The sequence below is a fragment of the Camelus ferus genome, chromosome 8 (genome assembly GCF_009834535.1).
Source record: "Camelus ferus isolate YT-003-E chromosome 8, BCGSAC_Cfer_1.0, whole genome shotgun sequence".
NCBI lineage: Eukaryota > Metazoa > Chordata > Mammalia > Artiodactyla > Camelidae > Camelus > Camelus ferus.
The window spans coordinates 50,250,072-50,264,747 of NC_045703.1; the positions used below are offsets into that span (position 1 = coordinate 50,250,072).

The window sequence follows — 14,676 nt, forward strand, 5'->3', positions numbered from 1 at the left end:
CTTTTTTTTTTTCCACTTTGTTCACTGTAGTGTCCCCAGCACATAGAACAGTGCCTGGTAGCTAGTAGATGTTTAGTAAGTGTTTGTTGAATGAATGAATGATTGGATGACCTCCAACTGCTGCCCAGTTAGTTGCTCCCTCCAATGAAACATGGTTCCTCTTCTTAACTTATGCCATCCAGTTTCAGTCCTCAATGACCCCAGAGAGCAGATGGAAAGGCAAGAGTGACAGCTAAAAGTTCAAGACCTCTCCTGTATCCTCCACATCTCCTTATTCCTGTGCCACATCCTAACCTCAATTCAGAGGCCTGGGTGCCCTCATCCCAAAGCACCTCCCTCCCGGGTCTCAGGGTCCCTGCTGGAGGCAGCTTCCCTCCAGGACCCAAGTCAGGGTTTTCCCAGAAAGCATACAAGATGATTATTTCAGTTCTCCCTGTACCCAGAGACCATGCAGGCACACACACGGCATTTCAACTCCTCCTATGGGATCTAAAGACATGGACATTAGAGAATTCCTAAGGTGATGGAATCAGCAGAGAAACTTAGTGGGGTTCTCAAGACAAAGACAAGCAGGTGAGAGAGAGCTCGGCTCTGCTTCCATTCCAGTAAAAACTGAGACCATGTAACCTGCTGCACTGAGGCTAAAACTTGACCCTCCCTACTTCCAGCTCCACACTTTTCTAGGAGAGGAGGGAGGAAAGAAGTTATGTGTCATCTACAGTGATGATGGATGACAGGTGGTGGCCACAGGTGCTGAAGCAGGCTCACAGGTCCCTGACACCCACAGAACTAAAAGAAGAGGCAAGGGTTACGTCTGGGCCAGGCGTGTCTGGGAGGCTTATACCCACAGGAGGCTTGCGCTTCTGCTCTCACACAGGAGGCATCACCCGCCGCTTGGAGCTGGGAGAAACCCTGTTTGCACCAGGGCAGAGTTGGGAATGGAGTCGTCCTCATTTCTGTAAGCAGAATCCCAGGGAATACATTTTCCCAGGTTTTATGACTAAACTGTGTCATTGCCCCACCCCACCCCCAATTCGTATGTTGAAGCCCCGACTCTCATGAGACTGTGTTTGGAAAGAGGGTCTTTAGGAGGTAATTAAGGTTAAGTGAAGTCATAAAGGTGGGGCTCTAACCCAATAGGACTAGTGCTCTTGTAAGAGGAGGAGGAGACAGCGAGGGCACACGGAGAAGACCAGGTGAGGGCCCAGCCAGAAGGTGGCCAGCAGCGAGCCGAGGAGAGAGGCCTCAGGAGAAATCAAACCTGCCAGCACCCTGCTCTTAGACTTTCAGCTTCCAGATCTGTGAGAAAGAAATTTCTGTTGTTTGAGCTACGGAGTCTAAGGCATTTTGTTATGGCAGCTTAGCAGACAAGCACACCAGGGAACAAGAGTTTGACTGACTGGCTTTGGTTTTCCATCGCGTGGGTGGCCTCCCAGCACACTGTGTAATTTACTTATTAGTGCCCTTCACCCTCCCTCTGAACGTAGCACTCCAAGCACAGGGGTTGCCACTGGATTCGTAATGTTTCCCAGAAGCTCAGAGGAGCCAATGGCAGGTGGCCTCAGGCTAATGTCAAAATTAGCAATTCACATGGCTCAATGCATGTTTATTGATTGAATGAGTATAAATGAATGAAGGGTGAAAAGGCTTGTTAGGGACCAGCTGCAACTTTTTATCAACAGGAACATTTTGCTTCTGACTTCAGAATAGCTTATGTTCCTGGTGGGGGTAGGGGGAGTGGTACAGCTTAGTGGTAGAGCACGTGCTTAGCATGCACAAGGTCCTGGGTTCAATCCCCAGTACCTCCATTAAAATAATAATAATAATAATAGATAAATCTAATAACCACCCAACCAAATAGCTTATGTTCAACAACATAGTTTCTGTGTTAGGGATTTGCTTACTCCCAGGGTGCGTTTGTTATCATCAGGAGGACTGCAGCTCCCTCACGTCATCACGTCACCTTTGACAGTTCCAAGTGGTTACAGCACAGCTAAAATATGTAAACTCTGGAGAAACAGTCTCCATGAGAGGTTTTACCTGAGCCAAAGATTCCATTAAGTTTCTCACAACTTTGTCTTGGTCTTCTGTCAGGATCCTGTGAAGCGTGGCCCGTCTCTCACTGTCCTTCCTCAGCATAAAGAATCCGGAATCTTTTTCTTCGGGAGATGGTGGTGCACTGTGATCTTCAAAATTTTCATCGGGGATGCTGTAATAATTCACACAGCACAGATTACAATTTCCTTTATAAAACAACACACAGCATACTTCTCTGACCCAAAGTAAGTCAGGTCTTTACCCCAGAAAGAGCGTCCGTATGCCTTTGACATCTCTTTCTCCGCAGGACTTGGCTCTTGTTTTGAAAGAGAAGGGGTCCACCTTTAACTCCGTGTCCGGAGAAACTGAGCCGTACTCACTGCTGCTGCTGGTGTCCTCCACCAGGACAGGGACCGGCAAGGAGATACTCCTGAGATACTCTGCATGTCACAAGAGGTGGGGAGAGGATGATTAACGCTTCCAAAACACGCACGTACTGAAACGCCTATTGAGAGGCAGCAAGATTATGTGTCAAGTGTCTCGTTCCGGTGAGCAGCAAAGTCATGCTATGCAGGAGGCTGGTCGTGGTATCACGATTGTTCCTGGGCTCAGTACAACCCACGCAGGTGGTCCGGGAGGACAGGGCCTCCTGGGTCCTGAAAGGAGTATCTTGGGGGCGTGAAACTGGAGGAAGCACCAGGCTCAGTAGTTCTGGCGTCTCATCCCTTTAGTTTTATGGTCTACCTATCAGAGTTTAGGAAGGTCACTTACGGGTCTTAGTTTTCACATCTACAAAATAAAGGACCAGATTCATAATTTTTAAACCACATTCTTCAGAGGTTTAAGATCTTGGGGCTGTCTTGGATGGAGTGAGTGAGTAGGATCCTGTGATTCTAGAACAGAGGTTCCAACCCTGTTTCACCTAAATTAAATATGTTCTTCCCGTCATATAGCAAGGCTCTACTTAAGGATTCATTTAAAAAGGCTCTTTGCTAAATACAGATTTTGGAAACCAATGGACTAGATGATCTCTGAGGTCTTTCTCAGTTCTCAGACATTATAATTCTATAGAAGATGTATGCTTTTATTTATTTATATATTTTTAATTGGGGGGTAGGTAATTAGGTTTATTTATTTATTTAATGGTGGTACTGGGGATTGAACTCAGGACCTCATGCATGCCAAGCACACACTCTACCACTGAGCTATCCCCTCCATCCCCACAGATGTATGCTTTTATTTTATTCTGATGGAGACTGAATTGGCACAATTATAGGTGCCTACATTTCATCAAATACTGGTTTTAAAATAGGTAATTGTTGCCAGAAACATCTTTATCAAACAAATCAATGTCTTACGCCAAGGGGGCAAAACAGAGAGGGATGGGTCACTAGGAGGTAAAAAAACAAAACAAAACAAAACAAAGCCCTAGAGAATTCAGGAAGCCTGGGAGGTGTTCTGAGTGAGAAGGAACAGAAGGGTCTTTAGAGAAAGGAGAGGGGACTTGTGGGCTGTGGTCTACAATTCTGAGCCAGCCAGCGGCTGGGCACGGGCAGGCCAGGGAAGATGAGACCAGCAATGACGGTCATAGAGACCACCTGTAGCAGTTGCTGAGCATCTCACATTTATGTCTCCGTATTTAATCCTCACAGAACACCATGTGTAGGTTGTCTAACTGAACCCACTGGACAGATGAGGTGACTAAGGGTAAGCCATTTCCAAGGCCACCCGGTCAACGAATGAATCCAGCTCTGACCCCAATGCCCTTCCTCTTAATTCTGATTCCATAAAATCTTAAGATTTTAAAAATTGTAGGTAAAGTTGGACTCTAAAGCCAGAGCAGAGTCCCAGATGCTCTTGAATTACCCTGAGTGTGGAGGGTGGGAGGGCACATGGGGAAGGTGCCTCAGAGTTCAGCAGAGGGATCCCTTCCCATCTTGTGCTCGTCCTAAGGCCCATGCTCACCGGGAAGGCTTGTGGGCAGAACTGTCAGCTTAAATTCTCTCTCTAGAGCTCTCTCTTGCCAAGTGTGTGGAGCTGAGTCCACATAATTTAAGTGTGTGTGTGATGGGAACTTGCTTCCTGGCAACAAAAGCCTAGCCATGTGGAAGAGATAACACTATTGTGGACTGCGCTTCTGGGCATAGCTCTAGCCTCTTCGGGGATCTATATTACATTTTGGTTCTCAGAACCAAATCTGGGCCCTAGGTACTGCTACCAGCACAGAATGCCTGATGAAACAAGTAAACTGCTGCAAGTCACATAGTTAGAAAGTGGCTCAGGTGGGATCAGAACCGACTTCTGCGTAAGTCCAAAGTCAGTGCCCATTTTATGACATTCAAAACAGGCTAGTCAGAAGGCTGTGGAGCACCCCAGGGTCTGCCTGGTGAAAAGGCAATGACTGCCTTCCAGGGTCGAGGCAGCTTGTGAAGAAATGAGGGAAGGGAGAGGGTTCCTCTCTTCACAGAGTTCTCTGACTCTTGGAATTGACAGAAGAAAACTGGAGGGGCTGTGGCCAAGAAACCCCGATTACTGGGCCTCTACTCTGGGCTGACTGGCTTTGAGCCCCCGAAGAACCTGAAAAACCCTCTCCCTGGCCTGTGGGAGAGTGCACATTTGGCTCACAGCGAACATTAAGCCCCCTGCCTATTTGATCAACAGCTCATCCAACTTAGGAAAATCCCAAACCACGGTCATTTCTTTACTATTCCTTGAAATGTATCAGTTGATCTTCCCAGAGCAAATTTACCTTCCTAGTTATGATCTGCAAAGGCCAACACTGAAAAGCAAAAACACAACTTAGTCCTGACCAACTAAAAACCAAGAGACTATAGGACGCCGAAGATGACAGAGGAAGGTGTCTGGCATGGAAATTTTCTATAAGAAATCCAGTGAGGTGGCCAACTATCTTCTAGATAAGGGAGCATGGACTCCTCTCAAACTGAAGAGTTCAAAATACAGTCACCATCTTGCGTTTAGGAGGGAGCAGTGGAAGCCTCTCTCATGAAGGAGAAAGGGGAGGGGTTTCTGAAGGAATGAGCCCACCAGGTTTGCATCCCTAGCATCCTTAGTATCCAGGAGCCCCCACCCTCACTCCCACCTGTAAGCAAGGAGCAGAGGATGAGGCTCTGTGATAGGAAATCTAGAGCTCATCTCCTGATGCACCAAGCTCCAGCTCAAGGGACAATATAAAAATAAACTCACCATTCGATCCAGCTGAAAGAGCTGTGGAAAGAAGATCAAACATGGCAACATAAGCATATGCACTGGGTTTGTTGTTAAACTGAGAAATCAACCAAAAGTGAGGCGAATGCTTGAAATGGGATCAATGTTCTTTTCCAAACATTCAATCTGCCCATCTCATCCCACACAAACACTAAAAATGCCAACAACAAATGAATTGTTTACTTGCTTTTTCTTTCTGAAATGAGTTACGGAAATTATTGGGAAAAGACAATTTAGATTTTCACCCTGCTATTTTATTTATAACTGGCAATCTTCTCTTTCTTTCTTTCTTTTTCTTTTTTTTTTTTAGTGGAGGTTAATTATTCAGAAAGATATTCTCTAAAGGGTGATGGGTATTTTCTACTGCCTAAACTTAAAAGAGCATATTATTTAGATGGCTTAGAAGTTTAACAGCTCTATTATAGCCCTGTAGCCCACCAGTGGGAGTTTGGAGTTTCAGCTTGAAAAGACTGTATTTTCACCCCTTTATACTTCAATCTTTGCATCAGCAGTGCTAGAATATCGATGCTGCTATACAAATTCCCTACTAAACACGTGATGGAAGACCATTATGTGTGAGGCCCTAATATTTGTGAAATTGATGGCAACACAGCTTCCTGATGCCAATTTTCAATGATATCTTTAAACAAATTAGCTTACTTCTGGGAAAATCTTTCCTTTTAGTTTAGGATTTAGTGACCCTGACCTATACCCCCTTCAATGTAAGCACATACCTGAAAGCTTCGGTTGTGTCTTTTTCTTTTTGCTTGAAACTTTTAAGAACTCATCCAAAAGCAAGTCGTTAGCACAGTCTCTCTTGTCAGGGTCTGGTTCAAAACATTTCAGTATGAACGCCTTGGCCTCTGCCGACATGGACTCTGGGATCTCGGGGTGGACTTTAAACATTCCCACCTAAGACACAGCACAATGTGACTTCTGAGTGACATCTCATATCATGAGCTCTGGGTTCCATAACCTGGTCACCTAATGCAACAAGATTATTTATCGTATACTTCAAACTCATGGCTTTTCTCAAAGTGAGAAAGGACTTGTTTTCTGTAGATTACGGAAAGTTTCCCGAGTACCTTTGTAACTTGATCAATGACATAAGCACAGTAATTATTTTAGGACAGTAGACGGCACTATGAGATAATTATTCCACCCTCGAAGCTTTCTGCTTGGCTTTTTCCATTTATGAATCTCATTGAATCCTCCCAGCAACCCAGCGGATTAAATATTATCCTTGTTACAGCAACAAGGAAAATGAGGCTTACAGGAGGGGTAAGAGGTTACATGCTTATGAAAAGGCAGATGTGGGATTTGAACATTTTGGCTTAAAGCATGTGTTGTTTCTCCTCTGCCATGATTTGTGAACATTTTCCCTGTCTCAAAGTGCCTATGTTAACACAGATATTTGAAAATACTTAAAATTAAACAAACTCTATTTTTATACCAGTGAGAACTTTCTTCTTGCTGTCATTCTAATTTTTTTCAATAATGTTTTCATGTATTTAGTACAGAGAAAATTTCCTAGGGGAATCTTTTTCTGTTATCAAATAGCTTATACTAATTTATTATTATATAATAATATAATTATTTGTAATAATTATAAAGCACCACCTATGTGCCACACACTGTTCTAAGTGCTTTGCACATCTTATTGCATATACTCCTCAAAAACCTCTATTAGATAGGAACAATGTTTATACCCATTTTACAGATGAGGAAACTGAGGTACAAGAAGGTTTAGTAATTTGCTCAAAGTCATCAAATAGCTTGACTGTGTTGGAGCCTGGATTCAAACACTGCAAATCAGCCAGAGTATGCTATTTCATCTAAAGCATGCTGTATAATAATCTGGCACCGATGGGTAACATAGGAGCATTTCAGAGTGAAGTCCTAGAGATTGGTGAAAACTTGAAAGATTGCCCAAGAAGACAAAGACATACATTCATGTCAGGAAAGGCAGCTCTCATCATTCTCTCAGTTTTGGATACACTATTCATTTCTGTACCAGCAGTGTCTCATCAGACTGTCTCCAAGCTTAAAGTAAACCACACTTTATACAAAAACAGAAGGTATGTAACACATGGCCCCTCACAAGAGGCTATTCACAAACGGAGTAAGTGCTAGAAACATGGTCCATGACAGGGAAAGGAATAACACATTGTGATCAGAAGTCCTCTGCCTTAGAGACTAGCAGACATGTAAGCTTTCCTTCCTGGGAAACGGGTGTCGGTTTCAATGTTTCTCTGGCTTCGTGGAGTGGCAGGTGAGGGCTGCAGGGACTCAGAGCCAGGTCACTGCTTTGCCCAGTCCCTGGATGTTGAAGCTGTGGCCCCTAGGCTCTCTCAGGCCTATTTCCATCTCAGGGGCTCCCTATTTTGAGAGATGGGGCTACTTCCTTTCCCACTCCGTAAAGAGTTACCAATGGGCAAATTAACTAGCTAGAAGAGTAGATACATGAAAATAAGATTAATGTACTGAAAATAGCAATTGTACCCTTTTATCTATGGAGACTTCCAACTATTATGATAGAGTAAAGGAACATTTTTTTAATACCTAAATGGATAAAAAAAAGTTTTTATATCTCCCTTAGTGGAAGATTTTTCAGACTGAGTTTCCCAAAGAGCTTAAATCATCTTCCGTGGAGTGGTGTGTTATTTATCCTGTATTGTGAAAAGGTGGTCAAAGGCAGTTATGTTGAATCTCATTTGACAGTCGAGAAAACTAATGTGGAGAGAGACTCTCCACATGAAGCACAGGTGCTGACCGAAGGGAGTGAATCTGGAACTTTAGATCTTGGACCATGCTTACTTAGGTCCCTTTCCTTTTGCCTAAAAAAAAATATGACATACACACATGGATCATCCAGAAGCTATAAAGAGCTTTAACCATTGGTTTTTAAGACATTTAAAACATATGAAATGTGACCTTGAACATAGCTGCTTGTGGTTCTCCCAGTTCGTAAAAGGGTGGTTTTCCAGTGGCCATTTCAATGATCGTGCAGCCCAAAGACCAAATGTCTGCTGCTTTCCCGTAGCCTCTTGGTCCTTTATCTATTATTTCTGGTGCCATATACTGAAGGGTACCTGGACATAATTCAAACACAGTTACACTTTTAAGAAGAGAAAACTGATGAACATCTAATAGACTGAACATCTAATCACTTTCAATTTCTTTATGTAAATGAGACAACTTTAAAAGCATGATTCAGGTCTTAATATCTCATCTTCTTTGAGTTCCAGTTTTCTCTGCTAATAAAAGGAGAAATAGCAGTTTTTGTAATGGATCTTATTCGTGATAAAAGTAGTTTACTAATATTATCTGTTTATGAATAGATATTTTATCATTTCCTAGATACTAGAGAATAATCGAGGCATCATTTCATTGGGAAACTTAGAAACTTCTAACAGTTGTTTGAGAATAACAGAAAATACATTAACACACATTTTCTGTAATCAGTTTTTCAAATACATAAAGACTCCCTTTACGAATACTTCCAGTCTTTTCTAGGAAAAATCTAGGTCACTCATCCATTTCTTCAGTCTGTTATTTCTCAATTCCTGGTTAAATGCTTAGTTCTTCTGTTCATTCTTATTTCTTAATCCTTAAAGCATTAAGATCCTGAAAGCCACTGTTAAAAATAATGTAAATAATTTTTGGTGTACGTTATTCTGTTAATCAAAATGCACAGTTTCTGCTGCGTGCCTGTGGTCCACAGAATAACAGATTTAACGGGTCAAAGACAGGTCATGAGCCATCAGTACAGACAAATCACCAGAGTGAAGAAGAATAAAATGAATACGGAGATTTAAAAGGCTTCATGGAATCAGAGAGTCAAAGAGTGTGGTATGATGGAAAGAGCATTAAGTGGGGGCCAACAACCCCCGGTTCTAGCTCTGGCCTGGTATATCCCAGGTGAATACGCAACTGCAACTGTCTCATCTGGCTCAAACTAGAAGCTAAGTTTTTACTTTTAGTCTGGAGTGATCTCTCAATGTCCAGCAGTGAGTCAGGGGTGTGAACAGGAACAGATAATTGTCATATCAACCAGCTTCTGATATACTCACACAAATGATATAATCAGTGAACAGGAACCCATCCAAGGTGCCATAATGAATTACATCAAATCCTGTGGCATTTGCCAAAAGGCCTACTTCAGTGTTACTTGATTCATGACCAAAGTGACAGACAGTTTAATAAATTTCAGGCAACACCTTTTATGACTGCTCCATGCCTGATTTACAAGCGAAAACTGCTACACAAATCTCCTCTAAACAGGTCCTATGAAACCCACTATTGAAGGTTAGATATTGGCTGTGTTTATAAAAATAGGAAAAGTATATTATTTTTGTCCAGCATTGTCATCCTGCCAGGTTTATCCTCCAGACATCATCATAACATGACAGTAGCTCGTGTTCATGCTCGTATACAGCTCCACGTGTCTGCTCTCAACTGAAAGCAGTAACATTACTGGAGGGACGTATTTCACCTGGCGAAGGAAAAGATAACCATGCTCCTCAAATCACCTGCCTTGAGTAGAAAATTGTTATGATTTCTCTTTATAGCTTCCCCTAAAGTGTAATGTTTTATAATGTAAATAAAAATCAAGTAGTCATACAGGCTGAAGTCTACCACTCTTTTATTACCTCTCTGGATCTAAAACAGAATTGATGAAATAATTTAAGTTGTACTAATATCTGAGTAGGAATTAAAACTGACCAAAAATAGTGAAATTTTTAAATTGGAAAATTCAAGTGATATCTTAACAATAAATTATGCAAAATTTGTATTCATCAGATAATATTTCAAAGAGTAGTATCTGCCAATTATGTTTAATTATCCCCCATAGAGTAAAAAAAAAAAAAAGCAGATTTAATCACGCGTTCATATCTGCTCTCTTTACTCTACAAGGGCGACACAGTATTTTATATAAAGAGGATTTACAGAGCTGGATAATGAAAATGCAAGCCAATCTGAACATTAAGACTAAAGAAAACAAGTGAGAGTATTAATGCTAAAACCCATACTTCATATATCTTCATTAACATTTTAAAAAATTACTTTAAAATAATCTAGTTTAGAATTTTTTTGCCACTGCAACCAGCTGGGGAGCCACTACAAGTTAGTGACTGAAAGCTTAAACTTTGATGTCACTCTACATCCACTCATTCATTTAGTAGATCTATACTGAGGGCCTACAATGGGCCAGGCACTCATAATATAGCAGGGGCCTAAATAGACAGAAATCCCTGGGCTCCAGGGGCTTACATTTTTGAAGTGGGAGACAGACAATAAAGTATAACATTATAAATAAGTAAACTATATGATACATTAGAAAGTGATGTGTTACGATTAAAAAAAAAAGTAGGGGATGAAGATCAGAAGTGCTGAGGGGAGGGCTGCCATGGGAATCAGGGTGGTCACAGGCCTCACTGAGATGATATCTGAGTTTACACTTGAAGGAGTGCAAGGGGACTTAGCCATGCAGATAGCTGGGAGAAGAGTGTTACAGAACGAAAAGCATGTGCAAAAGCCCTGCGGCAGGACTCGCCTAGTGTAATGAAATGCAGGAAGGCCTGTGTTTCAGGTGCAAGAGTGAGCCAGGTGGGGAAGAGCAGAAACCGGGTCAGAAAGGTAACGGGCTCCGAGTAGGTCAGAGACTTGTCCACCATTGGAAGGGCTCTGGTGTTTGTTTACTCAGAAAACAGAAAGCCATCGAGATCTCTGAGTGACGGGACTTGATTTATGTTTTTAAAGGATCTGTCTGGCTGTGTGTTGAGGGTAGACAGTAGGGGCAAGAGTAGAAACAGGGGGAACAGGATACTGAGGCCATGAAGGTGAGAGGTGAGCCAGGTGGTAGCCGTGGAGGCCGTGAAGAACTGGTCCATATCTGGACACATTCTGAGGGCAGAACTAATAGGTTTCCTTGGTGGATTGAGTTGGAGTGAGAGAAGTGCCACATACAACTCTAAGTCTGGAGTGGCCAGCTGAGACAGAGAATAGTGTGGGTGGAACAGGTCTGGGGAGAAGACAATTAATTCTACTTGGCGTGTTAAGTCTAGTTTGAACTGTAGCTCAAGTTACTTACTAGCTTTGTGGCCTCAAGCAAGTTATTAACCTCTTTGAACCTTAATTTTCTCACTATACACTGGGATAATAATACCTAAGGACTAGGGTTGATATATGAACTTCAATGACATAACATGTAAAGCACTTAACACAGTCAGATATGCAGTCAGCACTCTGTAACAGGTAGTCGCTGCCATCTTCCCTCTCCCCAAGTCACCAAGAAGTCAAACAGGTCAGTGTCTTTCAACTCAGTTCATCAGAGGTCACCACACCTGTGACTTGGCCAGCACTGAGCTCGTGCTGTGAGGCCTGCACACCCAGGCTCTTGTGATTGGCGCTGCAGACAGACCCACCCATACGTGTCACTCAGGTCACATCATGTGAGGCCAGTGTGAGAAGTACAAGCAAAGGATTCTGGGAGGACTGCTTTACTACAATTTCTCTGGGGATTAAAAAAAATGTTTTCAAGATAAGCAGGAGATATTAACATCTTGCCAAATAAAGTGTCTGAACGTAAGGATTTTCCTCTCAGGAAGTTACTGAATCTTGGCAGCGTCTAAAGTGTCTATTGCCAAATGGAGGGAGTATGAGGAAAAGAAATGTAAGGATATTTAAAGTTACTAAAAGGATGGAATTTCTAAAAGGATAGAATTTATTTTGTTCAAAAAATATATTTCTAAATGTGTTTAACTCTGTGCCCTGAAATACCCACTGCTGTGAGAGTAGGAATTGGGTCAGTGACGTTGCTGACTGAATGTTCTGAGGAGAAAACTTAGAGAATTTCACTCTTTTTTCCTTTCCCCTTTCCAGGCTTCCAGAATAGATACTTCAGCAGGGTGGAGAGAAAGATGGACTGGAGCAAGAAGATCAAATCAAAGAGCGAAGGGAAGATTAACTCAGATTCTCTTGGGTTCTCTTGTTAACAAACTCTTGTAACTCATGGCTCTGATATCTTCTCTCGCTCAATCTCCTCATCTGCAAAATCCTCATACTGCCACCTACCTCACAGAATTCAGAAAAGGTGGCATCTGACCATTTTGCTTTATATTAGATCAGAGATTATTCATTATCCCTTTTTCTTTTTTTGACTAAATCTCACTCTCTCTGATGATGATAACAAGAATGTAACACTTCATGAGAATCAGCAGAATGGGGTGGAGAGCAGGGTTGACGTTCCAGATGCCTTCCCTGTAACTGTTGGGCTGTCGTTAATCTCTCCAAGTCTCAGTCTCCTCTTGGCTACTGCTACCTTTCTGGAAGTCATTTTGTCTCCACCCTCGCAGGATTCTGCTCCAGAGGCAGCTCAGTGGCTGCATTGCCTAATTTTTCAGGAAGGCTTTCTCCCCACCCCACTTTTGAGTGAGTGAGTCACTTCCTTTTTCTGAATTGAAATCTTACAGTTATTTATGTTGTGAGTAGGAGAAGAAACCACAGGGAGTAAACAGATTAGGAAGGAGGGAACTCAGAGTCCAAATGGGAAATGATTAAGGTATGAGTAAGGATCTGAGAGAGGCTGGGCCAAAGAAATGTTAAAAAAAATAAATCTCGTCAGGATTACAGTGGTTGTAGACCAACCAGGAGAGAAGTAATGACATGAAAAGAAAAATCAATAACAAATTGAGAGTTAAAAAAAAATCTTCAGTAGCATTAAGCAGGAAACCGAGCAAGTCATATAAACACAAGATAAGAAAGGGGCCAGATCACATTGTGTATAACATTTTTCAGTGAGCATCAAAAGATATCAACATTAATATCTGTGAGAACACAGACTAAATTTACCTCTCATGTTATGCTCAAACGCAGCAATTATTGCTTTAATTACATAAGATCTGTATCATCATTGCAAAAACATACCAGTAAAGGTTTCAGTACATGGATTTATGCCAGCAAGTCTCTTTGATGTCCCGAAGTCAGAGATCTTGAGGACACCACTGTAGGTATTAATCAACACATTGTCACCCTAGAGAAGAGAGAGTTTTAATCACAAGTGTTATCTTTCTTCTAACACTGCTTGCTGTTGCCTTGAAAGTCCAATAAGAAAAGGTGTCCTTACAGCAAACAGGGACACTAATTTTGTCCTCTTTATTAACAGTTACTCTCAATAGTGAATTCTTGACACCATTTTTGTTTATATGTTATCAGTTCACAAGTTGCTACTCAGGTCACAAGGTCAAACGTGGTTCCTACTTAGAGCTTGCTGTGGGTTACAGAATGTAGGAGCTGTCTGTGTTTGATACAGGTATGATGAGTTAAATTATGATACTTACAACTTCCAAGTCACTTTACTTTCTTTTCTATGTTATTTTATTTCTTTTCCAGGAATATTTAGGGACAGCACAAATAAATGGGTATTTGGGTTGGTTTTAGGGAAGTCATATGAACTTGCTTTCAATATAGTCCAGACTTTGTCATAAATTAATCAGTTCTGAATAGTCTCTTTTTAAAGAGAATTTGGTAAATTATCTAATTTTAGTTCAACTCATGAGTGTATGATACTTGTGAGATGTGGGGATTTTTTTTTTCCTTCTAACTATTCATCCATTAATTCAACAAATATTTACTGACTAGCTACTACCGGCAAGGATTCAAAGGTCAACCAGCCTGTGAGAGCCTCAGAAGCAGGGACCATCTCCTGTTTAATTTTGTTCTGCTGAGCCACCAGCCCCACAGAGCACGTAAAACTGTGCCAGACATGTGGTAGAAATTCAGTCTTTGTTGGTTGAACATGGTTAAGGAGTTTATTCCTTGAGTAGAAGAGACAAGACTTGAATAACCGATTCAAGGGCAGAGTGATATATTTCTGCTGTTTCTACAATTTATTTATTTATCATTTCAAATTAATACCTATAACACGATATGACTTTTGCAAATAAAACAATTACCCACCAAGAAACTTAGGAAACCAAATCCTATTGCATCCTACCTTTATATCCCGGTGAACTATCTGATTGTCATGGAGGTATTTTAATCCTTCCAGTATCTGCTTTGTATAAAAGCCAATGGTTTGCTCGTTGTCCTTCAGCGGGCCCCATTTGGACCGAAGAAGAGCAGAAAGACTTCCTGCAAGTAGGGAGGAACAGTGGATAAAATCTTATCCAAATGAGTTCTTCATGGCACATTAATAACGTAGCATTAATGTAAACTACTATTTGTTGGTTATTCACGGTGGCCTGGGTACTGTACTCTGCACTTGGGCTCAGATATAAATAGGAAAGTGTCCCGGTTCTGAAGATGGTCATTATCAAATACAGTCAAAATAAAGGGCCACTCAAATGCTAACCTGAATCCAAGTCATGATGCCTGACACTAAAATAGTTCTGATACTTATTTATTGTCCCC

At 41.7% G+C, this 14,676-nt stretch overlaps 1 protein-coding gene across 5 annotated transcripts in view; it reads right to left on the reverse strand.

Annotated features, from left to right (window-relative positions):
• The window catches only part of MAP3K5 (mitogen-activated protein kinase kinase kinase 5), a 202,219-nt gene that overhangs the window by 24,063 nt on the left and 163,480 nt on the right, over window positions 1–14,676 (reverse strand). For all 5 annotated transcript variants that reach the window (XM_032485004.1, XM_032485005.1, XM_014562399.2 and 2 more), the window contains 7 exons: window positions 14,261–14,397; window positions 13,192–13,297; window positions 8,197–8,354; window positions 5,997–6,174; window positions 5,242–5,262; window positions 2,300–2,477; window positions 2,041–2,209 (listed from right to left, as the gene is read on the reverse strand). In XM_032485004.1, coding sequence (XP_032340895.1) covers window positions 2,041–2,209; window positions 2,300–2,477; window positions 5,242–5,262; window positions 5,997–6,174; window positions 8,197–8,354; window positions 13,192–13,297; window positions 14,261–14,397 — 947 coding nt within the window. The remainder of the gene's footprint in view (window positions 1–2,040; window positions 2,210–2,299; window positions 2,478–5,241; window positions 5,263–5,996; window positions 6,175–8,196; window positions 8,355–13,191; window positions 13,298–14,260; window positions 14,398–14,676) is intronic.